At 37.6% G+C, this 17,213-nt stretch overlaps 1 protein-coding gene across 6 annotated transcripts in view; it reads left to right on the forward strand.

The window, feature by feature from the left end:
* Window positions 1-13,516, forward strand: part of CCDC171 (coiled-coil domain containing 171) — a 355,460-nt gene extending 341,944 nt beyond the window's left edge. For all 6 annotated transcript variants that reach the window (XM_061199072.1, XM_061199071.1, XM_061199076.1 and 3 more), the window contains one exon: window positions 13,196-13,516. In XM_061199072.1, the coding sequence (XP_061055055.1) occupies window positions 13,196-13,417 (222 nt within the window). In that variant the 3' untranslated portion in view covers window positions 13,418-13,516. The remainder of the gene's footprint in view (window positions 1-13,195) is intronic.
* The last annotated feature ends 3,697 nt before the right edge of the window (window positions 13,517-17,213 follow it).

Genomic DNA, 17,213 nt, shown 5'->3' on the forward strand with positions numbered 1-17,213 from the left:
CCGCGGAGCGGCTGGGCCCGTGAGCCACAACTACTGAGCCTGCGCGTCTGGAGCCTGTGCTCCGCAACAAGAGAGGCCGCGATAGTGTGAGGCCCGCGCACCACGATGAAGAGTGACCTCCGCTTGCCGCAACTGGAGAAAGCCCTCGCACAGAAACTAAGACCCAACACAGCCATAAATAAATAAATAAATAATTTTTTTAAAAAATGAAAATTAAACTTTGTGAAGTAAAAATATTTTTCAGAGAGAGAAAAGTTTTATATCAAAACATGCCCTCCTGTTGGCTTTCTTTGGAATATGGATTAGAAGCAGTCCATTCGGTGAACAATAAGCAAATGTACGGCGTGCCTGCGATGTGCCGGTCACTAGTCAAGCCACTGATAATACACAAACCAACAAACAAACAAACTAGCCTGTGTCTCCAAGGAAGGGACACTCCAAGGCAGCACTGCCCATTAGGACTTACTGTGATGGTGGAGACATGGCTTTTGAGCACGTTGAGGGCAGCTAGTATGACTAGGAACTCTAATTTTTAATTTTACATTAAATTAAACTTTAATTAATTTAAAATTAAACAATTACATGTGGCCAGTGGCTACTGTATTAAACACCACAAGTTAAGCAAACAGCAGATTGTGACGCTGTGCTATTATAAAAGCAGTATGTGTGGGATGTTTCGATAATGCAAAGAAGGGGCACGTGACCCAAATGTGGGGGGTTAGAAGGCAGGGGAAGTTTGAGGACAAGGTGATACCTGAAAACTGTGAAAGCTGTGAAAACTGTCAAAGCCTGACGAAGAAGTCTCCTTTTAAATAGAAAAAGCAGCGTGAAACAAAGTCTCTGAGATAGGAGAAGGCAGGGCTTTCTTCAGGATCAGTGTTTTGATTAGTACTGGGGGGCAAAGCTGTCTTATGAGAAATTGCCTTAATGTAATGGTAGCCACTGAGTACTCTACCAAGCAGGTTATCCCAGAGGTCACAGAACAGGAGGTCTCACAGACGAAATTAGGATCCTCAGATCACATCGTTTCAATCTGTTGATAAAACACACAGTGAGAAGTGGAAGGTAGGGAGCCAGCAGGGAGACGGACCATACTCCCTGATGCCTTGCTTTTATGGTGTTCATATGACCTCTCTCTTGGCTACATTAGCCTTCTCCATTCTTTGTGAGGTTATGAGGACCAGGGTGGAGGTTTGAGAAAGGGGGATTGGGTGACCGAAGGTGCCTGGGACCACTTTTCCACACTTGCCTTGACAAATACTCCTGGCCAATCGCTGTAGCTTGCCACTTAGGTAGCTGGACAGCTTTGGGTTTTATCTGTAGTCCTGGGGGCAGTTTGAGGATGCCATTAGCCTAGAGGTGACCCATCTCTCCCTCTTTCCTTCCCTTTCTATCTGTAAGTAGCCTGTCCTACAGTGTACTAATTTACAATCTATTCCTATCGTGTGGGTTCTGCCTCTGTCTGACACTACCGGCTGATTCATTCTCTGTGCTTAACACTTATTATGAGTTAACATCTATCCTATTTTTTCTCGTCTTCAAGAGCAACTTTGAATATTCTCAAATAATAAGCATGTATACAATAATGCAGACATGAAGTAGGAAATAGAGAGAAGCCTGAAGGGATGACTTGTTTGCAAAAATTAAAAGTGCATTTATAGGCCAGAGAAAGTGACAAGGCACTTAAATAACTGATGAAAAATTTTAGTAAAGAGCTTTGAAACCTGTGTCAAAATCATTGTCTTGTGGATACCCTACCCTGAACCTGAGCTGCGTTTCAAAGTCAAGGCCCTTGTGAAAAAGTGGTGTGCAGGCTTTTCAGAAGTTAATGTGAGCGAGGGCTTTGGTGACAGTTGAAGGACTAGCAGAGGTTTTGTGGGCAGGTGCCCAGAGGCGGCGATGGGAAGTGGAGTGAACGGCCTAGTGCTTCTCCTCCGTGCAGGCCTAGGGACTGGCATCTGGAAAGAGATGCCTACAGGTGGAAGCTGAAAGAAATGTTTTATGACAGACAGCGCGAGACACTGGGTTCCAGTCAGAGTTGCCACAGTTTTCAGATGACAGAGAGGGAAGGGTGGGTGTAGGGCCAGTGCTGTGTAGAGATGTCACCCATATGGCACTGTGAGCCCCTCTAATACGTTGGAGGCAGAGCCTGATGGAGGGCTTGCAGGCACCCAGCAACTCTTGATGGGGAGGTTGAGGTCATGTGTAAGCAGGTCAGGGAAGAACCAGGGAAATATGACTCATTACTGGGACCTTATTTGTGTCCATGCAACAATGCGTCTGGCAAACTCTCAGTGCCATTGTGCCTCAAAACGTAACACTAGGAAAACAGCAGTTGTGTGGTTTTAGAGCATTGAGAAAATTATAATTTAAGGAGAACTGGCTCAGGACACAGGTAGTTAAGGACAGGGTGAACTCTCTAAGGGCAGAGAATTTTTTTGGTGTGTAATTCACTGCTGTCCCAGTACCAAGAACAGTGTCTGACACATTATAGGCACTTGTAGTTAATTCTTTGATTTTATTCTTTTAATAGATATCTATTAAAAGAATTAATGAATAGAGCTAATTTAGGATACTAATGGTGAGTGTGGGTTTAGGTATGCTTTATGCCTTATGCAACCATGGGGAAAGTCTATCATATGGAACTGGTCATGTAGGGAGCAGATTCTTGAGATGTAACCTATAGCTATATTATTTTGGAATTTTGTGGTTGCTGCATTATTCTCACAGTTCAATAAGATGTTCTCGCTAGAGATAGGTTTGGTTTAAGACTGCTGGAAATGGCCTGGTTCTATCAGAAGTAACATTCCTGTCTATCATGTAAAGGAAATGTCATTGCCAGATAAGTGGTTTGTTTTGGAACATACTTCCCAGTGCTTGTTGTGATTTGAAGGCATTCCACACACGTGAACTCCAGATCACATGATTTGTCTTACTTCTGAAGTGCCCCTCTCTCACTGAGAAATAGAGAGGCCACATTCTTTCAACTGAATATAACCAGTCCCTCCAGAAAGCCCCAGCTGTGGCCCTGGTCAGAGGGTCAACAGCTCTGGAGAATATAGGACTGATCCCTCGGGTGGTCAGTGGGGGAATCAAGACTGTTTGCAACATCTCGTGAAGAATTGCTGGGGATTCTAGGTGTGATATAGTGGAGTAATGAGGGAACGTGGTTTAAACCAGCAGTGGAAAGGAGGGGCATGGAAAAAATGGGTTTCAACTTTTAAAATGTGAATTTATTGCTAATTTTGTTGAAATATGTGACTGACAGATACAGTGTTAGTAAGATTTAGGAAAATCGTCTTTCAAACACCTTTAAATTTTAGATGATTTTTCCTTCCTTCTGCCCCCTTTACCTGAGTGTATGTCAGTAATTCCACTCAGAGAAAAACATGCTGCTAAAAGGTCTGAGTTTACAGCTTCCAGATTATTACTAATTTTTGACATTGGATAAAAAAGGCTTATAACTTTAAGAGGAAATTCTTCAGTAATGAAAAAGTGGTCAGCAAACTTTTGCCTGATAGTTCCCAGAGAGAGGGTGACATGTGTACATTTTGACCACAGAAGTTGTAGTTTGGCAGCTGGAAGTGCTATTTGGAGTAAAATGAAGGCACACAAGTTTTAAGTAGCCACTCTACATAAAGAGCTGCGTTTGTGCAGAGTAGAGGTACAAGTTATTTCATAAAATTATTTGTGTATGTGTAGACTTAATGTGGATATGAGTTAGATAACTGAAAATGTTGAAGTAACAAAGTGTTCTCAGCTAAATTAAAATCCAATTTTCAAAACTTGCAAAACACTTGGTTCAAAACCTCCCCTCTGAGACCTTTAACAAACCAATTACATTTCATTTTGACCACACAGTTCAGAGTCCTAACTATACTAAAATATGGGTTTCAGTATATACAAAATTAGTCTTTTTTTAATGAAGTGTTTTTAGTTACGAAAGTAAGGCATGCTTGTTGTAGATAATTGGAAAATACAGAAGTTTAGGGAAAAAAATTCCTACAATGTCAGTACCTCACAAAAGTATCATATGTAATTTTGCACGTCTCCTCTTCACTCATATAGTCTTGCTCAGGGGTGGGCAAAGCACAGCCTGTGGACCAAATCTACTTGCCACCTGTTTTTGTATAGCCTGCGAACTAAGAACGGTTTTTACATTTTTAAATGATGAAAAATGAATCAAAAGAAGATTAATATCTCACGATGTGAAAAATATGTTAAATTCAAATTTCAGCGTTCATAAATGCACTTTTATTGGAACATGGCCAGACTAATTCATTTACATATATTGTCTATAGTTGCTTTGGGGCTACAACAGCAGAGTTTAGTACTTGCAATAGAGAGCATATGGCTTGCAAAGCATAAAATATTTATCTGATCCTTTACAGAAAAAGGCTTCTGACCCCTGGTCAAGCGTAAGCATTTGTCCACGTTATCCAACCGTTTATAACTATAAATTTTACAGCCATATAATACTCCATCAAGTGGCTATAGCTTACTTAAATGTACTTCTGTTGTTGAATATGGGATTATTTCCAATTTTTGTCTGTTATTAATATTAGTAAACTAATCATAAATGGAATTGTTGGGTCAAATGGTATTAACTATTTCAAGACAGTTGCCAAGTTATAGTCCAAATGGTTCTATCAATTTATACAATCACTAGCAATTTATGAATGCCTGTTTTATAATGCCTTCACTAACATTTAGTATCATAATCTTTTAAATCGAATTTTGATTGGCAATAAACATCTCATTTTCCTTTACAGTTTTGATTACTATTGGCGGTTACCATTTTTCCCATTTATTTGTTAATCAGCTGTATTTTGACCTCTCTGAACTGCCAGTTCATAGCCTTTGTTCATGATTCAGTAGTTTTAAAGATAAAAAACATGGAAAGAAAATTTTGGCCTTTCAAAGCTTTTTCCTCATAATGCACGCTCGAATTTATTCCCTTTTTCTAAAAATAATTAACAGTTTTCTTGTGATTCCCTTTCCAGAAAAAAAAATGATATGTGTATGCATGTATGTGTTTATACCTTTTTTTTTTTTTTTTTGGTCACTCCACACAGCTTATGGGATCTTAGTTCCAGATCAGGGATCGAACCCAGGCCCCCTGCAGTGGAAGCGCGGAGTCCTAACCACTGGACTGCCAGGGAATTCCCTATACTTATTTTTTTTTAATGCAAATGGGTTCTTTCTCTTTACACACACACACACACATACTGTCTTGAACCTTCTTTTTTCACTTGGACATATTTCTACATCAGTACTTACATATTTACATCAGTTTTGAAAATTGTTATATGATCTGGTTGTATCATACTTCACTTAAATAACACTCAGTTGATGGACCCTTTAGTTTCATTTATAAAATGTTTTTCTAAAAAAATGCTTCAATGAATACATCTGTATGCTTATCTTGGTGAGCTTTTGTGAGTGTAGCCATAGAAAAAATGCCTAGCAGTAGAATTGTTGCATCAAAGGCAGGTACAATTTGAGTTTTGTCTTCCTGAAAGGTTGCACCAGCGTACAGCCCTGCCTACGTGGTAGGAACTTGCCTGTTTCCCTCTCTTAGCAGTGGGTATCATCAGACATCTAAATTTTTGGCTATCTGATAGGTGAAAAGTAAGCTTTCATTGTCATGTTTTGTGTTGCATTTCTTTAATTATGAATGAGGTTTAGCTCTTTTTCATATGTTTATTGGTTATTGTATTTCTGCGTCCTCCACCAAACAGCCAATATATATCTGAGGCGGAGGCTGTCAGTGGCTTCCTGATCTCTTTTCTCTTTTCTTTGTAACAGAACCTCTGACTATTACCCAGGCCATTCAGGGGGGAAAAAGCTACATATTTCAGACTCCCCTGAACTAAGTTAGCCATATGACTAAGTTCTGGCCAATGGGGTGTAAAACAAAAATACTCTGATTTTAGGAAGTGTTTTCAAATGTAAGTGATACCTCCTCCTTTACTCCATCCTTCTTTCTTCTGGCTAGAATGCAGATATAATGACTGGAACTTGAGCAACCATTTTGGACCCTGAGGTGGAAGCTACATACTGAGGCTGTGGAGCCCAAGATAGAAGCAGTCTGGATTCCTGGTAGCTTCATATAGCCATATCAGAGAGAAATAAACTTCTATCTTATTAAAGCCACCAACATTTTGAGTTTTCTGTTACAGCTGAACCCAGTATTAATAAATACACTGTCCCAAGCCTATTTTCTAATTAGGGTCTTCTTTTTCTTGATTTGCATGAGTCTTTTGTAAATTAAGAAAGTCACTCTATGGCTATCATGTGTGTTGCGTATATTTTTATCAGCTTGTCATTTCAGTTTTGCAATGGCATTTTTCTGTATAGTGTGCTTAAGTTTTTATTTATTCAATTTTGTCCCTTTTTTATATACTTGAGTATATGGATATATTTACATTTCATATTCTCTCTGTGTTTGTTTGAAAAGATACATTCTTAAGATACAGGGGAAAAATGGTCTCTTTTGCATTTTCTGGCCATTTCTTGCATTCTCTACCGTCAGGTATACCAGAATTGTCAGGAAAGGAGCAGACTGGGAGCACGGGGGTGTGAAGGAAAGTAGGAAAAGAAAGAACAAAAGCCATCTGGGAAAATTCTTTGACTCTTTTTTCCAACCTCAATCATGTCAGGAAATCTAAACATCTAAGAGAAGAAAATGGGAATTGTTATCTTGTCAGGCATAAGACACCTTTAAAGTAATTTAAAATTAAAGTTTAAATGTTCTAGTGTAATTTAAAACTTCAGCGCTGAGTTTTATCTCTGAATATAACAACACATAAGCTTCTTTGGTGAAAGGGCTAGAACTTTTATTTTATGTAAATGTCATAAAATCTGTTTATTTACTCCCGTACCATGGACATTCAAATGGACTATGAGAAAATATATTACCAAAAATATAAACATCTAGTTTTAATCTCTAGTACAATGTATGTGCTTTTATTTTCCAGTTTCACAGAGATTTGTTGAGCCCTTACTGTCTTTATGAAGCAGCTCTGGATATAAATAAGCCTGAGGCCATGTCTTCTTTGGGTGGCATGATAAGGTAGTGGCCAAGCATAAGGGGAGAAGAATCATGGATCAAGAATCATGTCCCTTTTCACCACTGACCAAGCGTCTGTGCAACGTGCAGTCGTTTTTTCCCACTCTTGTGAGCCCTAGTTCTTCGACTGTGAAATGGGGTAATAGTAGTACCTTCTCATTGAGTGGCTTTGAGAATTGAGATAATGCCTATAAAGCTAAACCTAGCACAGTGCCTGACATATATGTTCACACACGTTAGCTATAATTAAAAACTTGGAATTTATTATCACTTGAGAAGAGTAGAAAGAGAGGTGAAGGGGAGCTACTGTATGTTATGCGTTTTTGTGTATATTATTTCATTTAATTCTTATAACAACTCCATGAGGGATGATTCTTCTTATGTTATGGATAGGATGCAGGCTCACACAGGTTAAGTAACATGTCTAAGATCACATAGTGAATACATGGCAAACTGAAGTTTGGAACCCGAGGCCTCTTCAGTTTCAAAGCCCATATTCTTTCCACTATACTGTGCTACTTTTAATTGTGACATAATGTGTATATACATGAAATAACCAAATATCAAAGCAAAACCATGAAGTAATAACATGAGTGGTTTGTTCATTCATTCATCAGTTAGAAATCTTATTTCCAGATACTCTGCTAAGTGCTAGCAATACTAAATCATGACTCCATTACACTAGGTGCTCTTGTTTTCTGGGGGGATAAAAGTATACAAATAAGTGAAAATAGAAAAATAAATATTCATGAGGGCATGCCAACATGTGATTGAATATAGGAGCCAACTGTAGTTGGGGAAGGGTGGGGCAAGGATCTGGAAAGGCCTTACAAGGAGGGGAACCTTGACAGAGTCTGAAAGGTGGAGAAGGCATTTACCCCACATAGGGTAGAAGTGTATCCCAGACAGTGGACAGACTGGAGGCAGGTGTGAACTATGGAACATCATATTTCCTGACTCACAAGTTCCATGTAACCGGATTACAGAGTACAAGTGAGGAAATGCTAGATGAGGCTGGACAAGGAAGTAAAGCACTTGTGAACCAGGCTGCACACAGCTGCAGTGTCACATGGCAAAGGGCATGCCTGTAAGGAAGCCTGAAGAATCAAAGCCATAATCCAATTAATCTACCGCATTAACCATGTTGTTGAGGCTGAAACTGAACCAGTCTGTCTTAAGAGCTTTGGCTCTTGAACCAATGCTGAATGTCTGCTTGAGGACTAAATTGTTGTGGTGTGAATCAAGTTGATAATTAATGTCTTCTACCTCTCTTTTCTGATTTGTTTCTACCTCCATATTGCCCTTCCTTCTTGATCTCTAGGTACCCAGACCTCTCAGGTTGTTTTCTTCTTTCTGGAGACTCCTTTACACTGCTCTGCTGACTGACTCACATATCCCCACCTAGCCTATCTTGTTGTCACTGAGCTAAAGAGCCAAACTGGTCTGTACTAAGATTTAATAACTTATGGAGAGAGGAATGCATAAAATATTTCTACAGCTTTGGCATTGGTAACTAAAAGTTAGAATTGATAACTACAAGGAATAAATATTTAATGATGTGGTAGCAGGTGTATATATGTATATGTATATATATATATACACACATATATATGCATATTAGCAAGTATATGTGTGTAGATATATTTATCAGGTACATGTATATGTGTGTGTGGATGGATGGAGAGATAGATAGATAGACAGACAGACATATCTCAGGTACATAACTGAGCATTCCTCAAGAGAAGACTGTATATGTAATTATTGTCAACTCGGTTTGTCTGCGTAAACTGCAGCACCCTATGAGGCCAGCACAGCAGAACTGGAAAACAGACAGGTAAAATTTGGTTAACTAACTTGAAGTATTCTGTGTTCTGAGTACTAAGACTCTAGTGGTAAGAACATATTAGGAGCTAAAGTAGAAATGGCGAGGGAGCCTCATTGTAAGGCCCTCTTGTGGGTACTTTGATTCCTTCATCAGTTTATGTAGAGCTGCACACTCTACTTAAAATCAGTCAATAATTTACAGGGCTTAAAACATCATCATGGAGGTCGAAGTAATGAAAAATGTATCAGAATTTAATTGCATATAGCCACATCATCTAAACTGTGGCTAATTTTGTCATCTCTTTGGCTTTTTTTAAGAACCATGTGCAGTATGTATTCCTTCCCCTTAAGAATGGCTCATCCATATCCCCTCAAAATCTTAAGAATTATGTTTGGGAACTCTGATTTCTGGGTTACATTATTCACAAAAGTTAGGTGTTAACCTTATATCATATGTCATCACGGGTTGGAATCATGGTGGACCTGTAGAACTTCAGAGCTGGAAAGAGTCTAGCTCCTCATTTTATAGGCAAGGGACGTGAGAACTAGGAAGACTAACTCACTTGCCTAAATGACCCAGCTAGATTACAGCAGAACTGGGAGGGAAAAATATAGTCTTCTGATCTCTAGTCTAATACTCTTTCCATCATACTATGTGACTGGCATAATCTCCTTGCAATACTATTCAGGCTTACTAAATCACATCACTCCTCATTTTTTATAATACTAGATTCTAGAAGACTTAACTTGATCATAAATGCTACACAGGAGACAAATGGCTTAGTGTCATTGTTTCAGAAGCCTTGGTCTGCAAAGTGGCTTTGATTTATAGATAGTTTATTGAGTCATTATCTTATTATTACACTAATGCTTTATTTATTTTTGTTGTTGAAAAAAACACCCTTAGAAAATGAAGATATTAAAGTCCTGAAAAATGGTTAATGGACATGTCTAATTACTGTATTTCATAAGATTTCTAAAATGCAGAAATTTAGTAGGCACATTTTATATTGTGAATATATATTTAGCTGATGGACTATAACAGTTCAAATAGAATCATTTACAGCTTATTGAGTAAATAAAAGTGCCTCCATAAAGATTCACATGACACCTAGCTTTTATTTAAGGTAACTAATTTCTTTTTTAAAAATTGCTTAAATTTGGATTTACATGAGAGACTACCAGAACACCTCAGCAGTTTAAAAAGTAGCTTAAATGACCACAGATTTAAAATATAACATCAGATGGTGAATATTCACTTTTTTAAAAATAAATTTATTTATTTTTGGCTGTGTTGGGTCTTCGTTGCTGCGCGTGGACTTTCTCTAGTTGCGGCGAGCGGGGGCTACTCTTCGTTGCGGTGCGCGGGCTTCTCATTGCAGTGGCTTCTCGTTGCAGAGCATGGGCTCTAGGTGCGTGGGCTTCAGTAGTTGTAGCTTGCAGGCTCTAGAGCACAGGCTCAGTAGTTGTGGCGCACGGGCTTAGTTGCTCCGCGGCATGTGGGATCTTCCCGAACCAGGGCTTGAACCTGTGTCCCCTGCGTTGGCAGGCAGATTCTTAACTACTGTGCCACCAGGGAAGCCCTGAATATTAACTTTTAATGGTCTCTGATAAAAAGTTATTTAACTCTCTGTGTTATATTAAAAGTGTTATGATATATTTCTGAATATTATTTGTAACAAGAAAAATAGTTCATATTTACTTGTTATTTTAACATCCTGTTTTCAAATCAAGATTTCACCAGAATTTTTGCTGGTTTGTTTTTAAGCTATTAAGTGACTTAAAATCAAATTTTATCCTATTTCATGAAAAAGATTATTTTCTAGCAGTGTATGAAGTGTAGCAAATGACCTCAGTAACAGAAAAATAATTGTTTTCATTTACACAAAAGTAAGTCTGTTTACTTGATGGAAGGCCTATCTTTTGAGGGGTGCAAGTCTTGAAAGAAATCTCTTTTTTAAGGTTATTTCCCATGTTTAGGACATAAGGTCAGAAGACAGTATGCAAAAAGTGAGACTCTGACTTGAAATACTAGAGAAATACTCAATACCCCATTTCAAGGTTATTTGGTCAAAAATGTTATGTTAGATTTAAAAAAATGCTTTCAGACAACATGGTGGAAAATAGATATTTGAAAAAGTAAGATCAGAAAAGGCAAAAGAGGGGCCCCTTTGTAGAGTTCCAAGATCCACTGAATATATTAAGGGGAGATGGGCAGTTAGAGACCTTCCCTGAAGGATGTGTAACGAGTTAGGTTGATGGACTCATAAGAAAAGGAAACTTCAAGTACAGAATATAGATTTGAGTAAAATATATATCCATCTATCTAACACTGCAAAACAGGCATGGTTGGTCAGTTTGGCACAGTTGCCTTTCTCTAGTCTAAAGCATCAAGAAGAAAATACTCTCAGAGAGTAGGTGACCTTCCTTGGTCTGATTCTGCACACTTCTCTCTTTTCATACATAGTTTTTTTAGACCAGAACTTGAAGTACTTATAAAGATGGAACAAAATTTTGAAGGCTGCCTGACAATATTTTTTATCATAATAGATAGTATGATTTTATCTCCTGCTCTTCCATTATTCCTCTTACCCCTAAGTCTGGCAGAATCAGTTAGTGGATGGCATTGTAGTCTTTACAGCAGCAAAATCAATCAAGTAATAACACTGCCAATTCAGATACGCGGCTAAAAAAAAATCACCAAAGATGGTTCTAGCAGCAGGAAAAGTGCAGGAATCTATACCTCGAGCCTCTGATGTAATGAGATGCCTCTGTTCTGGTTCTGAACTGATAGGCTTAGGCCCAGCATTAAGGTTCTGCAAGTGAAACCTCATCAGTGCTTCTAATCAGGGTCAGCACAAGACCTCAGGAGTTCTTTTCCTTCTGCAAGGATAAGCTAAATCCTCTCCTTCATAAAGCCATTCAAGTGGTCATTTTAGGTGAGTTTTTTTTTTTTGACTTCCAGCAGAACAAGAGATGATTTCCGTCAGCTGTAGGCTTGCAGTGGAGTATCAAGAAATCAAAAGAACGGAGATCAAAGAAAATTGCTGAACTAGGTGTTAGATGCAGCCATTGATTTTTCTCCAGTTGCAGTTTAAAAAAATTCCACAAAAATGGTAACACATACAACAGTTGAATTTCTAATACGCTCCTAAAGCCAGAGATAGCTTCCTTCTTGTTTTCACATGTAGAAACGGTTTTGTGTAACATGACATAATAAAGCAGATCCTTAGAGTTCACGCTATTTTGTTGTCAAAACCGTAAGAGAATCTACCAAAAAGATGTTTGTGTGTTTTTAAAAAAATCTCTGCAGTATAAAAAGTGGATTTTAGTGGAGACACTTACGACTAGACTTATCTCAGCAACATTTATTTGCTGGGAATGTGGAAAACTCTGATATACAATTGATTACTATTTTCTTACTATCTATAAAAGCCATAAAATAACACCTATCTGCTTTACTGGTAAAACTTCATTTATGTTAAAGGTTAACTACTGTTTACTGGTACTACTTAAGGCTTAAATTATAGCTTCAACAAAATATTCTGGTTTTAAGTACTTAATGAGTGTGTGGGTTTCTTAAGTTTGATTTCCAGTAGTTTCTGGGTAACTGTAATGTTTTAAAATATGTGACAAATTGTTTTGATGTTGCACTCCCATATTTTGATATATGATTTCCAAATACTCGTAACAGAAACAGTCTTTATTAAAACAGGGTGGTGGCAGTATTATTAAAGGTAAAGACAAAAAGTTCATCTCACTGGCATTTTATATGTTGGTGTGCTGTTTTCTATAGGGCACTAGGATTAACTTGTTTTTCTTTGTGCTATGTTGTTCAATTAAATAAGTCAGGCCGATAACTTAAAAAACATAAATATCCATAGTTCATTTTCTAAGCAGTCTAATCTCCCAATTATATAGCATATATTATATAGCATAATGAGAAAACATTATTAGCATTTGTTTCTGTAATTTGCCAGCGGATGGAAGCAGAGATAAAAATGCCTGATTGCACTGACCCTTTGATTCAATAACTTGATAAAAGTTTTATACCAAGTTTTAGTGTCTAGGCAAACACCTGATGTCCTGACAAGTTTATGATATAGAACAAATGAGGTTCAATCACAACTTGGAAGATAATTTCATATTTATGTATTATCATATAGATTATTTAAGTGGCAATTTCCACCCCATTCCATATTACAGTGATTCTTAGTCCACTTCTCTGTTTATGGTTTCAGAGTCTGTTTAAGAGTTTTCAATTCTATGTTTATTATTCTTTTCTTTTTTATATCATAGACAGGATCACGAGACCATTCAAATCTCTCCATTCCTTCAAGAGCTGCTCTTCCTGCTGACACGATTGATGTTGGGGATATTTTGCCATTGAAAGCTGAACCTGACACAACTTACACTTTCTTAAAGGAGACACTTATAAATCCTGCGCCCCTGTCGTCATCTCACTCCTCTCCAGTGATGATGTCTGCTACTGCCGAGAGACCAGCTCAGATTGGATTATGACTTTATGAAATAAAAAGGATGCAGGAAGAGTTAACAGTACAATTAAAATTGTTTTGAAGGGGGATTTTCTTATCAGTTGAATTTTGTTTCAGCACAAGTGGCCGTGGGTTTTTAAAAATTGTGTGATACCTTGATATGTGCAGGTATCTATGTCTCCTTGAATAATGAAATAACCAACTTTTTTTTTCCCTCTAAGTTTTATTTATTATCACAGTTGCTCATTTTTATGTAACATATTTTTAAATGTTAAAGAATGACACATTTTGGATAATTTCCTTCAGACTTAAAAAAAAAATCAATAAGCCATTTTAGTCTCTATCTATCAAAGTAGTTTCATACTTGTCTATTTTAAAGCAGGGCTGCAATACTTTAATAGGATTGAGAGAGCTATTTGAAATGTATGCCAATGATTCCTGTCATTTCATGGCAGCCCTGCCATGGTTCACTGAGCCCCCTCTTCTCTCTTGTCAGCTCAACTGAAGACAAGCATTTACTTGCAAACTTTAAGCAGGTTGTGCAAAACAGAAATGATGTGACTGCTTCTCCTCCTGCACAATAATGTCACTCCTGGTCAATGTGAGAAGGTCAGGTTGCTCCTTGTAAAGCTACATGATACCACTTGCCCATTTGAACAAGTTAAGTTAACTGCTGAATCTGGTCCCTGCAGGCACTGAAAACTCATCCTTTTATCAAGCCTGCATTTGATAAGAAAGTAGAGCAGTTGTGCTGGGAAGATGTCTGTGGTGTGTTTAGGCACTTTTTAAGGACAGTTCCCACACCAGTACAGCAGGTAATATATTTTGTATAAGCTGAAAAACTTCAAGGTAATGGCTGTTTTGACCTTCAAAATAGACTCCTTTTTTGTTTGTGTTGTTGGTAGGACCCAAGAGTGACGCCCATCTTTGATGCTGACAGAATTTAAAACAAGGCCATTGCCCTGCATTTTCTGCCTTGTAGCACACAAAAGTAAAATTGTATGTCAGGCCGAGATGTCGGGGAGCTGACAAGATGCCCCAGTGACATTTCAGCTAGAAAGAGCAAGTGTCTTGCAACCAAGTGGTCAAATATCAAATAATAGGTCAAGCAGGAAGGAGCTGAGTTCTAACCACAAAGAGGTTTCTGGTAACTTACTTGACAAGCTTTTGGGTGCTTTGTGGCTTGACAAAGTGATGTTCTGTTGGGTATCGCTAGGCAGACTGTTCTTTATTGCCTTCAGAAGATCAGACATTGACAGTGATTAAACTCTTTAACCCTTAAAGGTTAAATCCTTGCAGTTTGCATCATGGTAAGTGAAGAACAAAAGGATATTTGTAATATGTATTTGTTTTTGTCTTAATCGTTTAACTCCCCAGTGATATTAACTTCTGATGTGAATGGTGCTTCTTGACAAAGAATTTTAATACAAAATCCATATTTTGTATTACTTTTCATTTTTGAGTTCTTCATTATGGATGCATTAGAGAATAACAGTATGTATTATGGAATCTGTATTGTCTTAACTTTACAGTGACATTTGATTCAAATATACCCAACTTCTAAGAATTTTTTTTTATTGGACTTGGTAAATAAAATTGGTGTACTGTCTGTGTATTAGCCAAATCAACCAAGTGACTTATACCATCTGAGATAACACAGCACTATTACTGTCATACTGTGTAGCACAATACTATTTCTCATAGTACTGGGACAGTATAATAGGCTTTATATAAATCTTTAGAAAGCTGTTTCTGTGAAGTAAAATTAATCTTTAACCAAATTTCTCTACTTCTTTCCTTGGAGTTCTTTTTATTAACCATTCTGTGTTTTGAATATTAAAGAATATGCCCTGTGTAATATAATATGACATGTATGAAATTCAACTTGAAAATTTATTGTAACACAGAAAATGCTATTGTTTTTATATGGATCATAGAATAATTCCTGCACATTTCAAAATGCTTTCCTCTGCCGTTCCATACAGTGATTAAGATATTGCCCATATAGAAATCAGATACAGTTTTTTAGTTCATGTGACATCATTGAGCTTCCACTTCTCACACTGCAGAAAAACAGTGTTACTTTACATCACTTATATGTCCGGTTTGTGTGTGTTATGTTTGTGTTAAATCTGTTTTCAGATGCTAGTAATTTAAGGGGAAGGAGCACCTTTGTAAACTTTGCCTTGGACAGACCTTGGTCTTCTTGCCTTAATTTTACAATCTGTTGATGGGATAACACCAGAAATAAATGTATATGTCTCTCCATATATGGGAGTATCTGATTTTACAGATAAATTTTATACAATAAATTCTGAACTATAAATTCAAAAAGATTATTAAATCAAATCAAAGCACGTCACGTTTATAACCAACTAGATGCTAAAGGCCATAGAGACTGAAGGATGAGCCTTTTGAGTGATCATTAGTACTCACTACCAAATATAGTAATTTTTATACCATATGCTTTTTTCCCCAGAAGTCAGACCCAGCAGGAGGAGAAGATTTAATGACACATCCTATGGAGATCTGAGAAACTCTAGACTGCTTCCGAGCTCCTCAGTGACCAGTGGCTGCATATTTGAGATCTGTGTTGTGTTGACAAGGACGGTTGCTCTATCAGCTTCTTTACTTCCTTGAGAATGATATATAAAGTAGACTTTTCTCAGGAGGACGACTTCAAATATTTTTGGAGGGGAAAGGAAGTTTTACTTTACACCTTAGTATGTAGATTTTCTTACCTTTTGTGATCTAGAAAAATACTTGTATTATCCATCACTATCAAAGGGATTCTTTTTTTTTTTTTTATAAATTTATTTTATTTATTTATTATTTTTGGCTGTGTTGGGTCTTCGTTGCTGCACGTGGGCTTTCTCTAGTTGCGGCGAGCGGGGGCTACTCTTTGTTGCAGTGCTCGGGCTTCTCATTGCGGTGGCTTCTCTTGTTGCGGAGCACAGGCTTTAGGTGCATGGGCCTAGAGTGCAGGCTCAGTAGTTGTGGCGCACGGGCTTAGTTGCTCCGCGGCATGCGGGATCTTCCCAGACCAGGGCTCGAACCTGTGTCCCCTGCATTGGCAGGCAGATTCTTAACTACTGCGCCACCAGGGAAGCCCCAAAGGGATTCTTAAAGTTATTGTTTTGACACCTAAGTCATACTTATTGAGGCTTTGCCAGCATTTTTAACATAAACATTTTAGGCTGACGTAATGCAAATGCAGAGAGGTGCAGGAAATTGGGAGAATTGCCAATTCAGTGATAATTTAATGACATAGGTAAATAACCTCTTAAATAGTAGAATGATAACTTTAATTTACCAAATGTCTGACTCTTATTAAACTTGGCAACACTACTTATTTCACATTTATAATATATGCTGTTATCAAGCGTTCAATGGGAGCATTACTATTTTCATGTTACTTTATTTACCAGTTATATCTGAATTTATTCTATAGACAATACTGAACAATGGTAAATCGATCTTATTTTACTATGCACTTTTTATAGACAAGTCTTCTCATGTAAAAGGTGGAAAGTAACATATTTACTGAGCAGCTATTCTATGCCATCTATTAGAGCAAAACCCTAATGTTCTCATAATAAACCTCTTAGGTATTTCCATCACCATCTTATAGATGAATAACTGAGCATCTAAAATGTTAAGCATTTGACTACCTAAGATCACACAGAACCTAGTAATTAGTAAGCCCAGAGCTATAACTCCGAAGCCCACATTATTTCCACTTTACTAGGCCTATCTTCCAGAAATAATTAGCAGTTTTTAAAGAGGACAAATTAAAAAAAATTTTTCTGACTGGTTAAGAA

Source organism: Eubalaena glacialis, chromosome 9 (genome assembly GCF_028564815.1).
Source record: "Eubalaena glacialis isolate mEubGla1 chromosome 9, mEubGla1.1.hap2.+ XY, whole genome shotgun sequence".
NCBI classification, from domain to species: domain Eukaryota; kingdom Metazoa; phylum Chordata; class Mammalia; order Artiodactyla; family Balaenidae; genus Eubalaena; species Eubalaena glacialis.